Raw genomic sequence first — 14,211 nt, 5'->3', positions numbered from 1 at the left:
AGATAAGTGGCCAACTCATATCCTTCATGTAACAGTCCTTAATCTTAGCTAAAGAATAGTATCAAGGCAATTCATTTCATAGAGATCCTTCCGGACTTATTTATCATGGAAGGAGATTGTTCCTGTTTTAGCCCAGCAGACATTCTTATTACTATCATTTCTACACCCTTATTAATTTTGAATCTCCATGGGTGAAGGTGGGTGAGAAGAGTTAAGACATAATATAACCTCATATACATAGCGGGAATATGGTGAATTAGCTAAGCCTCTACCATATGGCTATTGCTTACCTATATACTAAAGCTTAGTCTATGCAAGTTAATATCAAGGTTAAACTGGGGGACATAAATTAGCCCTATATACTTAGTATTACAAGCTAAGAATATCAACGTCCTAATACACACAGACCTACAGAGGTCTATCCGATTTTGTCCCGATGGCTTGCCGTATCAACCAGTCTAATTGATTCCCTCGCCATGATTCTATAGACTTCTAATAGAATCCTGATGATCTTGACTATACCAGAAGGTTTAACGCAGGAATGGCTGGATTTCTCTGTCAGGTAAGCAGTAATCGATTTCAACATCATAGAAGCCATCACGTCAAGTCTACAAGATCTCCGCACTCCTACTCAGAGTCTAAGAAATTGTGAAGATTTCTGAAACACGTGGTACAGGAAGAGTGGGACACAAACTCTGGCCATTTAAGTGATGCTCCACAGGAGGATGGTAATCGGCAACTAGCCACGGGTATGTTATTCACCATCTCGTATTCATCACATGTGATAAAGGAGCATGAGTGGTCTAATCTGCGTCTCCACCAGCAAGTATAAGACGTACCTCATACCCACGTCCGCGAGGTTAAGACTTCGACGCTCCCCTATTCACAAAGATGACCGTTCATCTTCCTCTAGAAATCCATACACAGATCTTCAATATTCTGCTTCATGACCTTTATGAATCTAAACTTTTTCAAGAGACATTTAAGCTTCGCTTGATCTGCAAGTCCATACAAGGAATTGTTGACCCTATCTTATATCGAAAGATCAAATCACCATCATACAATGGGGTGCATATTCTTTGCCGCACAATAGTACCACGGCCCCAACTTGCAGCATGCGTTGAGCAGATTCACCTGGAAGAAGATGAAGAATCAGAATCTGACGAAGACGAGGATGAGGAAGGGGAGGAAGAGAATACGGATGCAGAATCTGATGCTGGTTCAGATTCGAATGAATATTCAGACTCAAAGGTTCAACGATTGTGTAGGAAAGAATCACAGCTCCTAGCCAGAGCAGGAGACTATCTCAAAGACAAATTCACGTCTGATCCTTCACACGCTGTCGCCCTTGAGAAAAATGACCTCTCCTGGCTCACGCGATCAACCCGGAAAACTAGGAAATGGCTTCTGCTCTTCCAGCTTTCCAACCTCAAGTCTCTCACATTGAAGACCCACACCGACACTTTCACCAACATGGCTATGTTTCTCCGTCTTCCCTGCCTAGAGGAGCTAAACTTTGCCGTGCTAGCCCCTGGCCCTGATAGCCCATCATGCCCCAACTATGCCCCACCCGAGGATATCCTAGAGAGCTTAATTCGCCATACTGACCAGCTGAAATCTCTCAGTTTTGAAGACATGAGCGGAACGGTCTTCTCCCCTGTTCAGCATGACGCACCTAAACTGAAGCGGATTCTTGAGCAGCACGCGGCAGATACACTTACATACCTCTCCGTCTGTCTCTGCAACAACGACGAGAAGGACTGGCGACAGGAGCAGGAGTTTAGCTACATTAGAGGACATTTCGGATCCATGAAGAAGTTCGCGAGGTTGAAAGGGCTCGTTATGCAGCTGGAGGTCTTGCTGGGTAAGCCCAACGAGAATGGTGGGTTAAGACTCAAGGACGTACTACCCTCACAATTGGAATATTTCACTGGTCTAAATCTTCCCGATTACCATGGAGTCGACGATTCAGATAGAATATGGGACGAGGAGCAGTACATACCGCATTTTGAGGACCTGGCTGAAGTTGTGATGCGAGATGGTCGAGCATTTCCCTCGTTGGGATCCGTCAAGATGCATCTAGATCGGAGAGATTACTTTAGTTCTCATGGGGAATGTCTAATGAAAGGGCAGTATAATGACGGAGTGCTGGGTCACTCGCAGATCTATTTTGGTTTTGTGCGTGGTCCATATGGTTATGATGGGCCTGGGCCGGATTAGTTACTGCTAGATTTGAACCTTGCATAGACTATAATCTGAGATAAGCAGGCGGGACTTACATTAAAGGATCGATTTTGATTGCTTTTTTTGTTTCTTAGTCTAGTAAACTTTATACTATAAGTTTAGAGTGGACTGCAACCTAGGTTTATTCAAGGGCAAAGCCAGAAGCCAAAGAGAAAAGCTGAGTGATGAGGGTAGATCTTCCAGGTTCTAATCTCTGCCATCACTTATGTTATCCCTGGCGTAATTAAAATCATCAACATAAGGCGAGCGGTCATTAGTGGAGCCCTAGGGCTGATTATCTGCCTGGTCTCATCACCTAAGATGTTGCTTGGGTCCTAATGATTCTATCCATCAGAGTGATGTGGTTAGTAATCTTCCTTTTTATGATAGTCTAGCGCTCGTCTAATTTTATTCTTCTAGCGGTGGAATGTAGAAATATGATTGAGAAATGAAGGTTTATTTACTATGAAGTTCTAGCTTCTGCCATTAGAGCTCGAGAGGGGTCTGCACCACCCTAACGAACCATCTCACTATACGCCCAACGTTTTAGAATAGAGTGATCTGAGCAGTGCTATCGATCTGAGCAAATTTCAGGCAAAGCCAGTGCTGATTACCCAGCTCACATCGTTGTTGAACGAGGAGGTGGCGTCGAACGTGTGAACGCCGCCGTTGCTCGCGGCGTAGAGAACGTTGTTGTAGTGGCGGAAATAGCGAGTGGGATAGTTCCACGACCGGATTGAATTGCCCTGGCCGTTGAGGCCCGCTTGCGGACAGAACGTGGCGTCTTCATGGAACTGCTTTGTGCCGTCGTTGGCACTGAGTTGGAGCACGAAGTTGTAGTGCCGTAAGAAGCTACCGGGGGTGTCTCTGGACTCAAATGAGAAGCAGTCGCTATTGGCAAGGCCGGTACGAACCGTCCAGCTGGCTTGCTGCTTGAGGGTAGTAGAGCTGGACGATGAGACGACCTGGGTGTTGACGGTAGAGCCGGAGTGTGCAATGTAGCGCGTTGTATAGCCAGGTGTGGTGGCCTGCAAAGAGATCGAGGAACCGACAGTGAGCTTGGGGCCGCTAGTCAGCGATGCGGTGGCGTATTTGGCTGCGACAATGTTGGCCTGCACCGAGTTCTCGGTGGCGTCGGACGGATAGCCGGAGGTCATCACGCCCTCATAGAATGTGCCCTGGGCACCGTTGCTGTTGTCGCCGCCGATGCCAAGAATGATGGCGCCCTCTTTGCTCATTGGATTGTAGCCAGACACGCTTGGGCGAGCACCATTGTAGAATGTCGATAACGAGCCGGACGCAGCATTGGCGCCGCGGATAGCCCACTGGTTTTGCTTCCCCTTGACAACAGCAGTGAGAAACCGGTAGGAGATCGATGGGTCGCCAGAGTTGTTATCAGGGCTGGAGCCAGAGAACAGGCCGTTCTCAAGATCGGCCATGATCCAAGGGCCGCTGCCGGAGCCAGTGCCCCAAATAGTGTTGTCACCAAAGTAGATGGCCTCCATGTGGCCATTGCCAGTATCGCGACTGCTGGTCTCAGCATTGCCATAGTCGAAGCAGCAGGCATCATTGTAGTGTGTCCCATCAAGGACCGCGTACATGCCCTCAGGTGCGTCGCCTGTAGCCGTGCCGCTGGCGGCGTTGTTGCGGTAGCCAGTGCCGGGCGAGATGAAGACACCATACGCCTTCTGACCATTCAGCGTGACGGGTGCTCCAATCGCGCTAGCCAGGTTGTCGTAGCCATTAGATTCCGGGCCACTGAAGCCACCTGGCGGAGCCTGGGTGAGGTGATTACCGCGGCCGGACTGGTCATAAATGATAGTGATGAGGCAGGTAGTGCCATCACAGAAGGAGTCTTGTGCGGCGGCATTCGCGACACCGCCGGCAGAAAGAGGGGCAATGTCAGCTGTAGCGCCATCGGAGCCGCGCTTTACCTGGTAGAGTGGGCCACTGTAGCTGCTATACAGGGCGCGAGTGGTGCTGTGGGCGGCGACACAGGGCGTGCCACCAGCAGAGTAGATGTCACATGGCCCTGCAACGACAAGTGAGCCTGTGGCGATCAAGCCAAGAGCAAACACGCTGGCACGTTCAATGCTTAGTTGTGGGAGCATGTTTGGTTACTATCAGTGGGGACAGTGGAATAAGCATGCCAGTTTGCCTTGGAAGCAGCAGTCAGGTGCTGGAACAGCCACTGAAGTAGAACAGGTACGTTGTAGGATTGTAGGGCAGTAGGGTGTGCAGTCTGTCTTTTATAATCTTCCTCCAATCTATCTGGTCGCCTATTTCCTAGATTAACAAGACACATGTAGTAGAAGTGTGGCGCGAAATTTCCTCCAATAATTATAGCAGGACTATACATTATGTACGTGACAATATGACCTAGTGAAATTAGGTCTTTAGAGCTCGGTTAATAGCAGAAGCAGATTTAGCACCAAATTAAGCAGCAGTATATCTGATTGTATAACACTTCAAGGCTGTTCTTACAGACAATCTGAGTCTAACTGATCAGGGATGAGAAGAAGCCGTCTGTGGAATAATGGCGGATTTACAGAGAAGTTAGTACAACAATCTTGCTGAAACTTTTGCTGGGTTTTCTTGGTAGGAAGAATATTATAAATGGACAGATCACAAGGTATGGATCAAGTGGAGCCCAAGACGGCTTGGAATTATTATTTTTGGTGTCTTCATAAAGCTTCGTAAAGCTTCAAATATCATGTTTGTGAGATGCACAGAGGAATCTGCTGGCAGTAGCCACACAGCTCGTTGATTGTGCGGGTTGATTCTAGTTGCGGGGAAATTGATATTCAGACTTTTGGGCCCATGACGATTTAGCTAGATGGAACAATTTATTCCACCTCTGGTGCTCGCCAAAAGCAGCCTAATGTGTGTCATGAGGCCCTAATAGCTCCATATCGACATGTTTATTTGGCCCGCGTTGATTGTACCCCCCATAATGGTATGTGGCATTAGCAGGTATGATTCCGTAATAGCATGCATCTAGGACTAAATCATGCAGGCTTGTGCCACCGGGATTTTCCCAATTTTCCTCGACAGGAGAAATTAACCGAAGCTACTGACATAGTCGAACATTATTCAACTACCATTCTATTGGACTAGAAGCTAGCCAGCACAGGAGGGTGCATGAGCCTATTTAGTAGATGGGTGTGTCTTGTCTATTTACTTGGGATGCGGGGCCCCGGATGAAAGGCATTCAGCCACCAAATTGTGATCGGCTCAACCCGTCTCTTAAAGAGATTATTTCAACAACAAATAGTGCCACCAATTAGAGATCAAAATCAGACTAAGCATGAGAGGTGTATCTATGAGTTATCCGCACTACGGAACTTCAATTTCTTTATGGATCTGTAATCGGAGGATCTAGATCTCTTCCTGTGGTCTCATATCCATATCCTGCAATATTTTTTGCCCGGTGTTAATTTGTCGGATCTTTGGATGGACTTACTCCATACATATCTATATATATTCTATAGGTGTTACCAACATGGGTGACTGTTTGGAGATTGTTGACTAACAACCAGATCATCTGGCTAGTGATCCAAGAATACTTATTAACTAACGGAGTAAAATCCATCTGTAACTGCCATGGCCTATGTTCATGATTCCTCAACCAGTCCTCGACTCCTAGGGGCTAATGGGTTGTATGATCACTTCCGGCTGGGCAACCGGGCCGTGTTTAGCTTCCGCTCGAGACACAGCCAGAACCACTATTCAGAAATTTGGTATCAGTTATCAACCCTTGGAGCATTCCGCAAATTGCTCAGCAAGTTGAAGCTCAGCATGAAGGCAATGCTTCTCTTACCCAATTCCTGGTATATACTCCTGTGCAAACCATGTAAAAGTAATACCGTTACTGTTAAGATTACAATGCCTGCTTAATAAGAGCTAGGCGGCCATCAACAACCAACTCTTGGCGGCTGTGACATGATACGGAGTACCACCAGTTGGTTGACTTATTGCCTTATCATCTTATGCCATGGAATCAACTGATCCATACACTGGTGATGGTCTATACGCAGACATGGGCACCTGTGAGAGGTATATGGTTTTAGACCCAGAATTGTCTTAATGAATAACATACAATCAAATAGGAACCATGCGTCCACAGCCGACGATCAACATCGATAACTCTGGAAATCGGAATCTAGGAATGGACCCATGGCTACTCCAAGCTAAGCAGGCATAGGCTGGCTAACCCTACACAAATTGCTCTCGTATTTTGAAGTTAAAAACAGGTACAGACTAACAGTCCGGCTTAGAAACACCCGCTACTCTACATTGAATAATGAGAGGCTGATATCATTCATCATGTATATAGCGCCTAAAATTACTCTATATGCTTCATATCCCATCCACCTAGCACATACGACCATAGGGTGTGGAAAACAGGGCTTCCCGTCCGCTCAGCCGTACTTAAGCCACACGCCGGCTAGTTAGTAGTTGGGTGGGTGACCACCAGCGAATCCTGGCTGTTGTATGTTTTTAGTCCACCTTTTTTGATTTATTATAGTGCTGTTCACCTAAAGCTCACCTGAACCTGAATATTCTTCACCCAGTGAACCCCGCCCAACCCCTGCTGCTAATGTGTCCTCTTTTAGTGGCACTATACAGGTGTGTGATGTATATATGTAGCTCACTACTTACAGTCCTACTTTGCATTATTACTAATTGTTAAGGCCAAATTACAGAGTCATAATTATCTAAAATATACACACCTAAACATGCAGCCTAGACTAGACTATTAGGTTTCAGAACATCAATTTGACTAAAGGCGGAGATGCGGGTTGTAAAGTACTGGTGGTGTTTTGATGTTGTTAATCTAATTCCATCCTTTTGAGACTAATGCTTGATGCTACTACACCTTGTAGAGCACCCTTTTGGAGATTCTGCCTATTGAAATTCTTATCCATATTTTCAAACTACTGGATGCATACTGCCGTAGGCTGATCTACAGTAATTTTGCCTGTTAAACACCTGATCAAGAATCCAGTCCTTTATCATATATCTTCATCACTATTAGGTATTTGGCTCTAATACCGGACTAGGGGAATGCTGAACCATCATACAGTTGAACTAGACTTATTTCTCCTAGATAGACTGAATGAATGATTTGCACTATATGTTAAATCATATATTCCATAGGAGGTCTGGGTGAAGGAGTTTATTTAACAGTACCAGGCTGTCCACATTCCGCCTGCTGCAGTAATGTGAGAGGCTATATGCCAGTGGCATGCAATGCGCCTTTTTTTTTAATTTCTACTGTGACACATCCATATAGTCATCTTACTCCCTTTCAAATTGTCAAGCAAGTGAGGAAGGATAGGTCGGAGAGGATCTTCCACCACTAAAAATCTGTCTGACGTCTTCTCGAGAGTGAAGCTCAAACTCTCACATATTTATCACCGCCTTACCTGTACGTCTGGCGGCATACGGATGAAAAAAAGCAGCTGAAAAAAGACAATCGCCTAGTCCATTTCTGATAGAAAATTGCACAAGTTTTGTTGATCGATCTGCAAGCCCACAGCAACCCCTCTGAGCAGGAAAGAAATGGTTAGCATGCGCAGCACAATTTGGACCGAGTATTGAAGAAGGGGCTACCTCCTGGCGGCACATTTGAGCAGCACAGGGCCCATCATATCAGGGAGGCGATCCACGTTGAATCATCTTTGGAACCCGACGAGGGAAACCGTACCTCTCCGAGCGAGGGACGAAAGACTCTGAGCTATCGTTGTAGGGGCTATAATTTCAACCACGACATTAACACCTCGTCCTTGATTGTTTCCAGTGAATCGGCCTGCATCCGTCCCCGTGGCCATTCCCGTTGCCATTCCCGTTCTGTGACCCGACGGGAATCACATAACGCACACCCTAGTGAGCCTGCAACTACTTCCTCCGAGAGATTGCTTCGGTTGTTCGGCTATTGGGGACGTCAGGGGGAAGTGCTAGTGCTCATTTTCCGTTCTCTCCCCGTCTAGCTCGAGCTCTGGGACAGTGGCTTGCGACCTAGTAAGCTTGATATAGAGTTAGCGCTTCTATCCAGTTCCAAACATAGGGGTTTCCCACGATTTCAGTATGGAGGAAGTAGGCGTAAAAATGGTCGGCGGCAGACGGCATGCCGTTGTCTTGCCACCCAGACCACAGCGGGCCGCCGTCCTGATGAGAACTTTTCTGGGGAACTGTGAAAAGCTTACCCCTGAATTCATCTGAGAAAGTCTCTTCACTCACCCCATGTCCATGCATGCATACACCTTAGACATTTCCTTTATATTTGAATGGGCTGTTCCCTTCTTGGGCAGCGCCTTTCAATCCCTTTTCACTGTGAATCAAAATTCTTTTACTCCAGAATAGCAGATGTTGGTAAGGCGCAAAGCAATTGTCAAGATACTGTGGTTGATTAACAGGCACCCCACATCTCGGTCTGGAAGGCTCGTCATCTGTGGAAGGCCAGCTTATGTGTCGTCGAGTTAACGCTGTTTTGTATGTCCAAACCCTTTGCCATCTATCTCATGGACTTCGAACACAGACCTCAACAGCTCATTCTCGATAGCATCCTTCAATGGTTACGACGGCTCGTTACTCAACGGCCTTCAGGCTTTGGGCACGTGGCCGTCATTCATGAACTATCCTACCGGGGCATGGTTGGGCTTCATCAATGCTAGTCTACTATGCTCATTCATGTACTGTGTGGCACTTATGGTGTGGTTTATCTCCTATTGTATCTATGTAGAGACTGTCTCCCGCATAAGGGCAATATCAGCAGCTATCACCCATGTATCATCTAAACAAACAGAATCTTCATTCTCCTTACCGAAAGCAGAGTACCTGGCCAAAGAGCTCAATACCTCCTGGCGCCAGACAAGACTGTTCTTGCGATTGCTTATGTGCCATTGTAACCATCCCAGACAGTACTTGTTTGTCTCAGTAGCTCACGGCATACATTAGCCACGCATAGGAGAGGCCAGTGCACGAGGCTGGTGCTATGATCAACAGTAAATAGAATGAGGTCGTTTGTATGGGCTATGCCCGTCGTGGCTTATTAGGAATCATTTTCCTGCACATTGAGCAGCATTGGCATTTGTGTGTCCACTGGCAGGAAGTAGCGCCTAGTTGTTTGATGTACATCTTAAAATGCCTTGTTAGGGTACATTGCCCAAGTAGCCTCGTGCTTATTAATTTGTAGCTCCTCGTTCCACTGGCTTTGCTACGGCCTTCTGTGCTTATAAATTGGAGTCACTGAGTTAGGTTCGAGCTGAATGGCGTAGGTATTAACTGCTTTGAAAGATACAGGGCCTGTCACGACTTTGGTGGTAAAGGCTCAACAGGCCACTCGTAGCTTCGAGTGAAGGTCGTCTCGAAGACCCAATCCCCTTGACCAATAGTCTCCCTCTTCTCCCCATCGCCGTCAGGAAGAATAACATCGCAGGTCGTACTATATGGAACCGACACTTCCAACCTCAACCTCTCAGAACCGTCCCTAGTCTTCTCCGTCCTCCATGAACACGACAGCAACCCGAACGGCGTGAGATGCTCAGCAGCAGCACTCGAGAGTTCCGCTCCAATTCCAGGAGCAACACAGGACCTTTTCCAACCAGGCTCAACCCGTTGCAGCCCGGCAACCCGTTCATACAGGAACTTCGCAATCGCGCCAAAGGCGTAGTGATTAAACGAGGTCATTTCACCAGGATTAACCGATCCATCAGCAAGCATACTATCCCACCGCTCCCAGACCGTAGTCGCACCCATGGTAACCGGGTATAGCCAGGACGGGCATCTCTCCTCAAGGAGCATGGCATACGCGAGCTGGATATTCCCAGTCAAGGCCAGTGCTTCACAGACGTACGGGGTTCCAGCAAAGCCAGTCCCGATCTTAAACTCGTTCTTACGAACTAGATATGCTAGCCGGCCGCCAGCATGATTTCTTTGACTAGGTTTCAACAAGTCAAAGCAGATGGCCAAGGCGTATGCAGTCTGGGAGTCGGAGACGATGCGTCCATTTGCAGTCACATACTCGTCTTGAAATTCTTTCCGTGATGACTCGGACCAGCGTACGAAGCGCGATGTATCAGTATCTTGCCCAAGAATCCGAGAGATCTTGCACATCAAGTCCAGGCTACGGATGAGAAAGGCGTTTGCGACCAGTTTCGCGTCTGTGGTACCCTTCCACGGGGGGTTGGGGGGTGCAGTAGGATCCAGCCAGTCCTACCTTATTAGCTGCATGTATCGCCAAAGTTTGGGAAAAACTTACCCCAAGGTTGAAAACACTTGTGTCCCACAAGTGCGTAGCTCCAGTGTTATTCAGGGGCACCTTCCGCATCCAAGTCAACATACTGTTATACTGCTGCGCGAGAATACTCTCGTCCCCTGTCTCCTCGTACAACGCCCAAGGCGCGAGAATTGTAACATCATGCCAGATGGCACAAGGGACGCGCCGACACCAGACTGGGTCGGGAAGCGTTGCATTAGGCGTGACCATCGCTGGCACTCCACCCAGAACATTCTGGTCATATGCAACATCGATTAGCCAGTTCTTTAGGAAGCTGAAACAGTCGTAGATGAGCAGCGCCGTAGGGGCGAATAATGCCAGATCCCCCGACCAACCCAGTCGTTCATCACGCTGGGGACAGTCCGTGGGCACGGAGAAGAAGTTCCCGCGCATGCTCCAGACTATATTCTGGTACAGCTGGTTGAGTAGCGAATAGGAACAGGAGAATTTCCCCACGAGCTTCATATCTGTGTGGCAAACGATTGCTTCAGGGGAGGCCTCCAGTTGCCCCCAAGGCCAGTTGTCTATCTGTGCGTAGCGGAATCCGTGGAAGGTAAATCTCGGGGCATAGTCCTCGCCTTGATCGTCGCCCCTGAGCGTGTATTCATCGACAGCCTTGCAAATTCGGAGCGGTCTAGTGCAGAGCTCCCCATTTTCGAGTATTTCGGCATGAGATAGAACTACCTTGTGCCCAGTGGGACCCTTGATGTTGTTTAGCTTGACATAACCCACTAGGTTTTGGCCAAAGTCGAGAATGATCCTTCCAGATGGGCTAACCATCTTAGACACTGGCTTCAGTGCTTCAATCCGTCGGACAGGCTCTCCAAATCCGGCTGTGAGCTTGACAGAGTCGGGTAAACGTGGCATTACAAGAACAGTAGACCAGCCAGCAGCATCTTGAGAGATCCCAGCCGAGGACCAACCGGGAATTTCCTTAGTAGCGTCATACTTTTCCCCATCATAGATCTCGGCCAGCCGGATAGGCCCTCGTGTGACGCTCCAAGAGCCGTCTGATGTAATAATCTGCAGCCCTCCATCCTTCAATGTCACCTCCAGCTGCACCAGCAGCGCCGGATGGGAGCCCCAGATATTGCGATGCCCACCTTCAAAACCAATGCGACCAGAAAACCATCCCTCTGCCACACGAACCCCGATACAGTTGTCCCCAGTCGAGAGATAATCCGTGATGTCGTAGGTTTGGTACTGCAGTCTCCCATCATATGTTGTCCACCCGGGAGCGAGGAAGTGGTCGCCCACACGGCGTCCGTTGATCTCCGCTTCGTACACGCCCTGTGCGGTGATATAGAGACGGGCTTTGACAAAAGAATCCGCGAGCTTGAATTCCCTGCGATATAGCTGCTCCGTGTCAGGCTTGGAAGTACCTGGGCCCCATGGAGCCGCGATGCGCTCACACTGCCAATCACTCGGATTAAGCAGGCCAACTTCTAGAGACGCGGGCTCACTCCATTCCGTGTCATGCCCATCTGGATCCCAGGCTCTGACCCGGATAGACACCTGTTGTCGGGAGATCAAAGGCTGAGAATGTGGCCAGGGGACGAGATACGATGAGGGCGATGACTGCCTGGTAGAGGAAAGAACAGTGACCTGTGAATTCCAAGCCACCTCTGAGACTTCAATCTCGAATGCATCCTGTTGGAAACTAGGTGGGTAATCCCGGAACTGCCAGGATATCCGCGGACGAGTTTCCTCCACTCCGATGGTGTTAGGAGGGTGATAGTGCTCAAACTGCACGTTGGTAATGCGCGTCATGATTGAGAGCCAACGCTTAGCAAAGACTGTCTTTCAGTGGGTCTGCTGCTTATTTCTACCATCTCGGGGCCATTTACCGCGAGACCCCTGCATAAATGTCTCAGAATCGGGGTCACATGGAAGGGGAATGGACTATCATCGGCGCATCTTTATCCCAGAAAAAAGAATCGTTCGGCAATTGATTCTGGTAAGGGTTTCGGGTCTATATGTCCAGACTTCTGGCTAGCCTACATTCGCGACACTTTCACACTGAGCACAACTTCCAAGTCCAAGACACGATGACCGATAAAATGAACGTCAACATGTTCAAAGCAGAGGATCCCCTCTGTCAACCGTCTTCCTCGCCCGAGCCCCCCTACGATCCTCTCCCACCCGTTGAAGAGCTCCCCCTCCCATCAAGCTTTGAATGGGGAACAGCAACAGCAGCCTACCAAATCGAAGGCGCTCCCTCGGTGGACGGAAAAGGCCCGTCAATCTGGGACACGTTCACCCATCTTGTTCCATCCCGGACCAATGGCGAGAACGGTGACATAGCCTGCGACCACTATAACCGCATGCTCGAGGACGTCAACCTTATGTGCTCCTACGGCGTCGATGGGTATCGATTCTCCATCGCCTGGACACGAATCATACCCCTCGGTGGACGGGATGATCCCATTAACGAGGCAGGAATAGCCTTCTATAACCGACTCATCGACGCTCTGTTAGCATGCAACATCGAACCGGTGGTAACGCTCTATCACTGGGATGCTCCGCAGAGGCTCAGCGACCGATACGGCGCCTTCTTAAACACAGCCGAATTCGTGGCTGATTTCGCACACTTTGCACGCCTTTGTTTCGCCAGGTTTGGGGACAGGGTCAAGAGATGGGTTACGTTTAACGAGCCTTATGTCATCGCGATCTTTGGGCATCATAGTGGTGTTCTTGCGCCGGGACGGAGCACTGCCACTGGGGGTGATTCCCGTACAGAGCCGTGGAGAGTCGGGCATAGCCTGATCCTCGCTCATGCCGCTGCGGTACAGATCTACTCTGAGGAGTTTCAGTCGCAGGATGGGAGCATCTCGATCGTGCTGAACGGGCACTATTACGAGCCATGGGACTCGTCTAGCCAGAGTGACCAGGAGGCCGCGCAGCGCCGTCTTGAGTTTTACATTGGGTGGTTTGGCGACCCCATCTTCCTTGGCCGGGATTATCCACCGGCCATGCGAAAGCAATTGGGCGCTCGATTGCCGTCCTTTACTCCCAGGGAGCTGGACCAGCTGCAAAATCTCGGCCCGCTCAACGCCTTCTACGGAATGAACCACTACTCCACCAAATTCGCCAGGGCTCTCGCCGACCCCCCGGCGGACGACGACTGCACGGGAAACGTGGCAGAACTCCCCACAAACTCCCAAAGAAGGGCAATTGGCCCCGTCTCAGGGATGTCCTGGCTGCGGGTTGCGCCTGGGGGGTTCCGAAAACTCTTGAACTGGGTGTGGAATAGGTACAAGCGGCCTATCATTGTTACAGAGAATGGATGTCCCTGTCCGGGGGAGAACCAGATGTCCCTGGAGGAGGCAGTGAATGATGAGTTCCGGATTACATATTTTGGGCTGTATTTCGATGCCATTTCACGAGCCATCTATGAGGATGGGGTGCCGGTTGAGGGGTACTATGTGTGGAGTTTGATGGATAACTTTGGTAAGTTCTTGCCCCCACCCACTGATTCCATTGTTTGACAAATTGTTATTCAGAATGGTCTGCCGGCTATGGCCCTCGCTATGGCATCACGCATGTGGATTATAAGACCTTGGTGCGGACTCCCAAGCGCCCTGCATTATATTTGATGAAGACATTCCGGGAACGTAGAAAACATGCACGATAGAGTTCTTTTCTGCAGACAGAATGAGGACTACCGATGGTATCATGTTCAATTTGCAGCTAAAAAATCTATGACA

General features: G+C 48.9%; 4 protein-coding genes and 1 non-coding gene across 5 annotated transcripts; 3 read left to right on the top strand and 2 right to left on the bottom strand.

Annotated features, from left to right (window-relative positions):
• Nucleotides 1-891: 891 nt before the first annotated feature.
• On the top strand, nt 892-2,220 carry AFUA_6G14630 (uncharacterized protein; the record flags this gene model as incomplete). Its single annotated transcript, XM_746244.1, has 1 exon — nt 892-2,220. The coding sequence occupies one exon, from the start codon at nt 892-894 to the stop codon at nt 2,218-2,220; it is 1,329 nt and encodes a 442-aa protein (XP_751337.1).
• Nucleotides 2,221-2,813: 593 nt separating this feature from the next.
• Nucleotides 2,814-4,334, bottom strand: abfB (alpha-L-arabinofuranosidase B; the record flags this gene model as incomplete). The annotated part of the gene is made up of 1 exon (XM_746243.1): nt 2,814-4,334. The coding sequence occupies one exon, from the start codon at nt 4,332-4,334 to the stop codon at nt 2,814-2,816; it is 1,521 nt and encodes a 506-aa protein (XP_751336.1).
• A 2,272-nt stretch (nt 4,335-6,606) lies between these two features.
• AFUA_6G14615 lies at nt 6,607-6,722 on the top strand. The gene has a single exon (XR_013344530.1). It is a non-coding gene; the product is annotated as a ribosomal RNA (ribosomal RNA).
• Nucleotides 6,723-9,517: 2,795 nt separating this feature from the next.
• AFUA_6G14610 (alpha-L-rhamnosidase) lies at nt 9,518-12,274 on the bottom strand (the record flags this gene model as incomplete). Its single annotated transcript, XM_746242.2, has 2 exons — nt 9,518-10,440; nt 10,487-12,274. 2 exons carry the CDS (start codon nt 12,272-12,274, stop codon nt 9,535-9,537), a joined length of 2,694 nt encoding a protein of 897 aa, XP_751335.1. The 3' UTR covers nt 9,518-9,534.
• Nucleotides 12,275-12,480: 206 nt separating this feature from the next.
• AFUA_6G14600 (glycoside hydrolase family 1 protein) lies at nt 12,481-13,992 on the top strand (the record flags this gene model as incomplete). Its single annotated transcript, XM_746241.1, has 1 exon — nt 12,481-13,992. The coding sequence occupies one exon, from the start codon at nt 12,481-12,483 to the stop codon at nt 13,990-13,992; it is 1,512 nt and encodes a 503-aa protein (XP_751334.1).
• Nucleotides 13,993-14,211: the final 219 nt, after the last annotated feature.

The sequence above is a fragment of the Aspergillus fumigatus genome, chromosome 6 (genome assembly GCF_000002655.1).
Source record: "Aspergillus fumigatus Af293 chromosome 6, whole genome shotgun sequence".
Lineage (NCBI taxonomy): Eukaryota > Fungi > Ascomycota > Eurotiomycetes > Eurotiales > Aspergillaceae > Aspergillus > Aspergillus fumigatus.
This window is presented reverse-complemented; position numbering and strand designations above follow the sequence as displayed.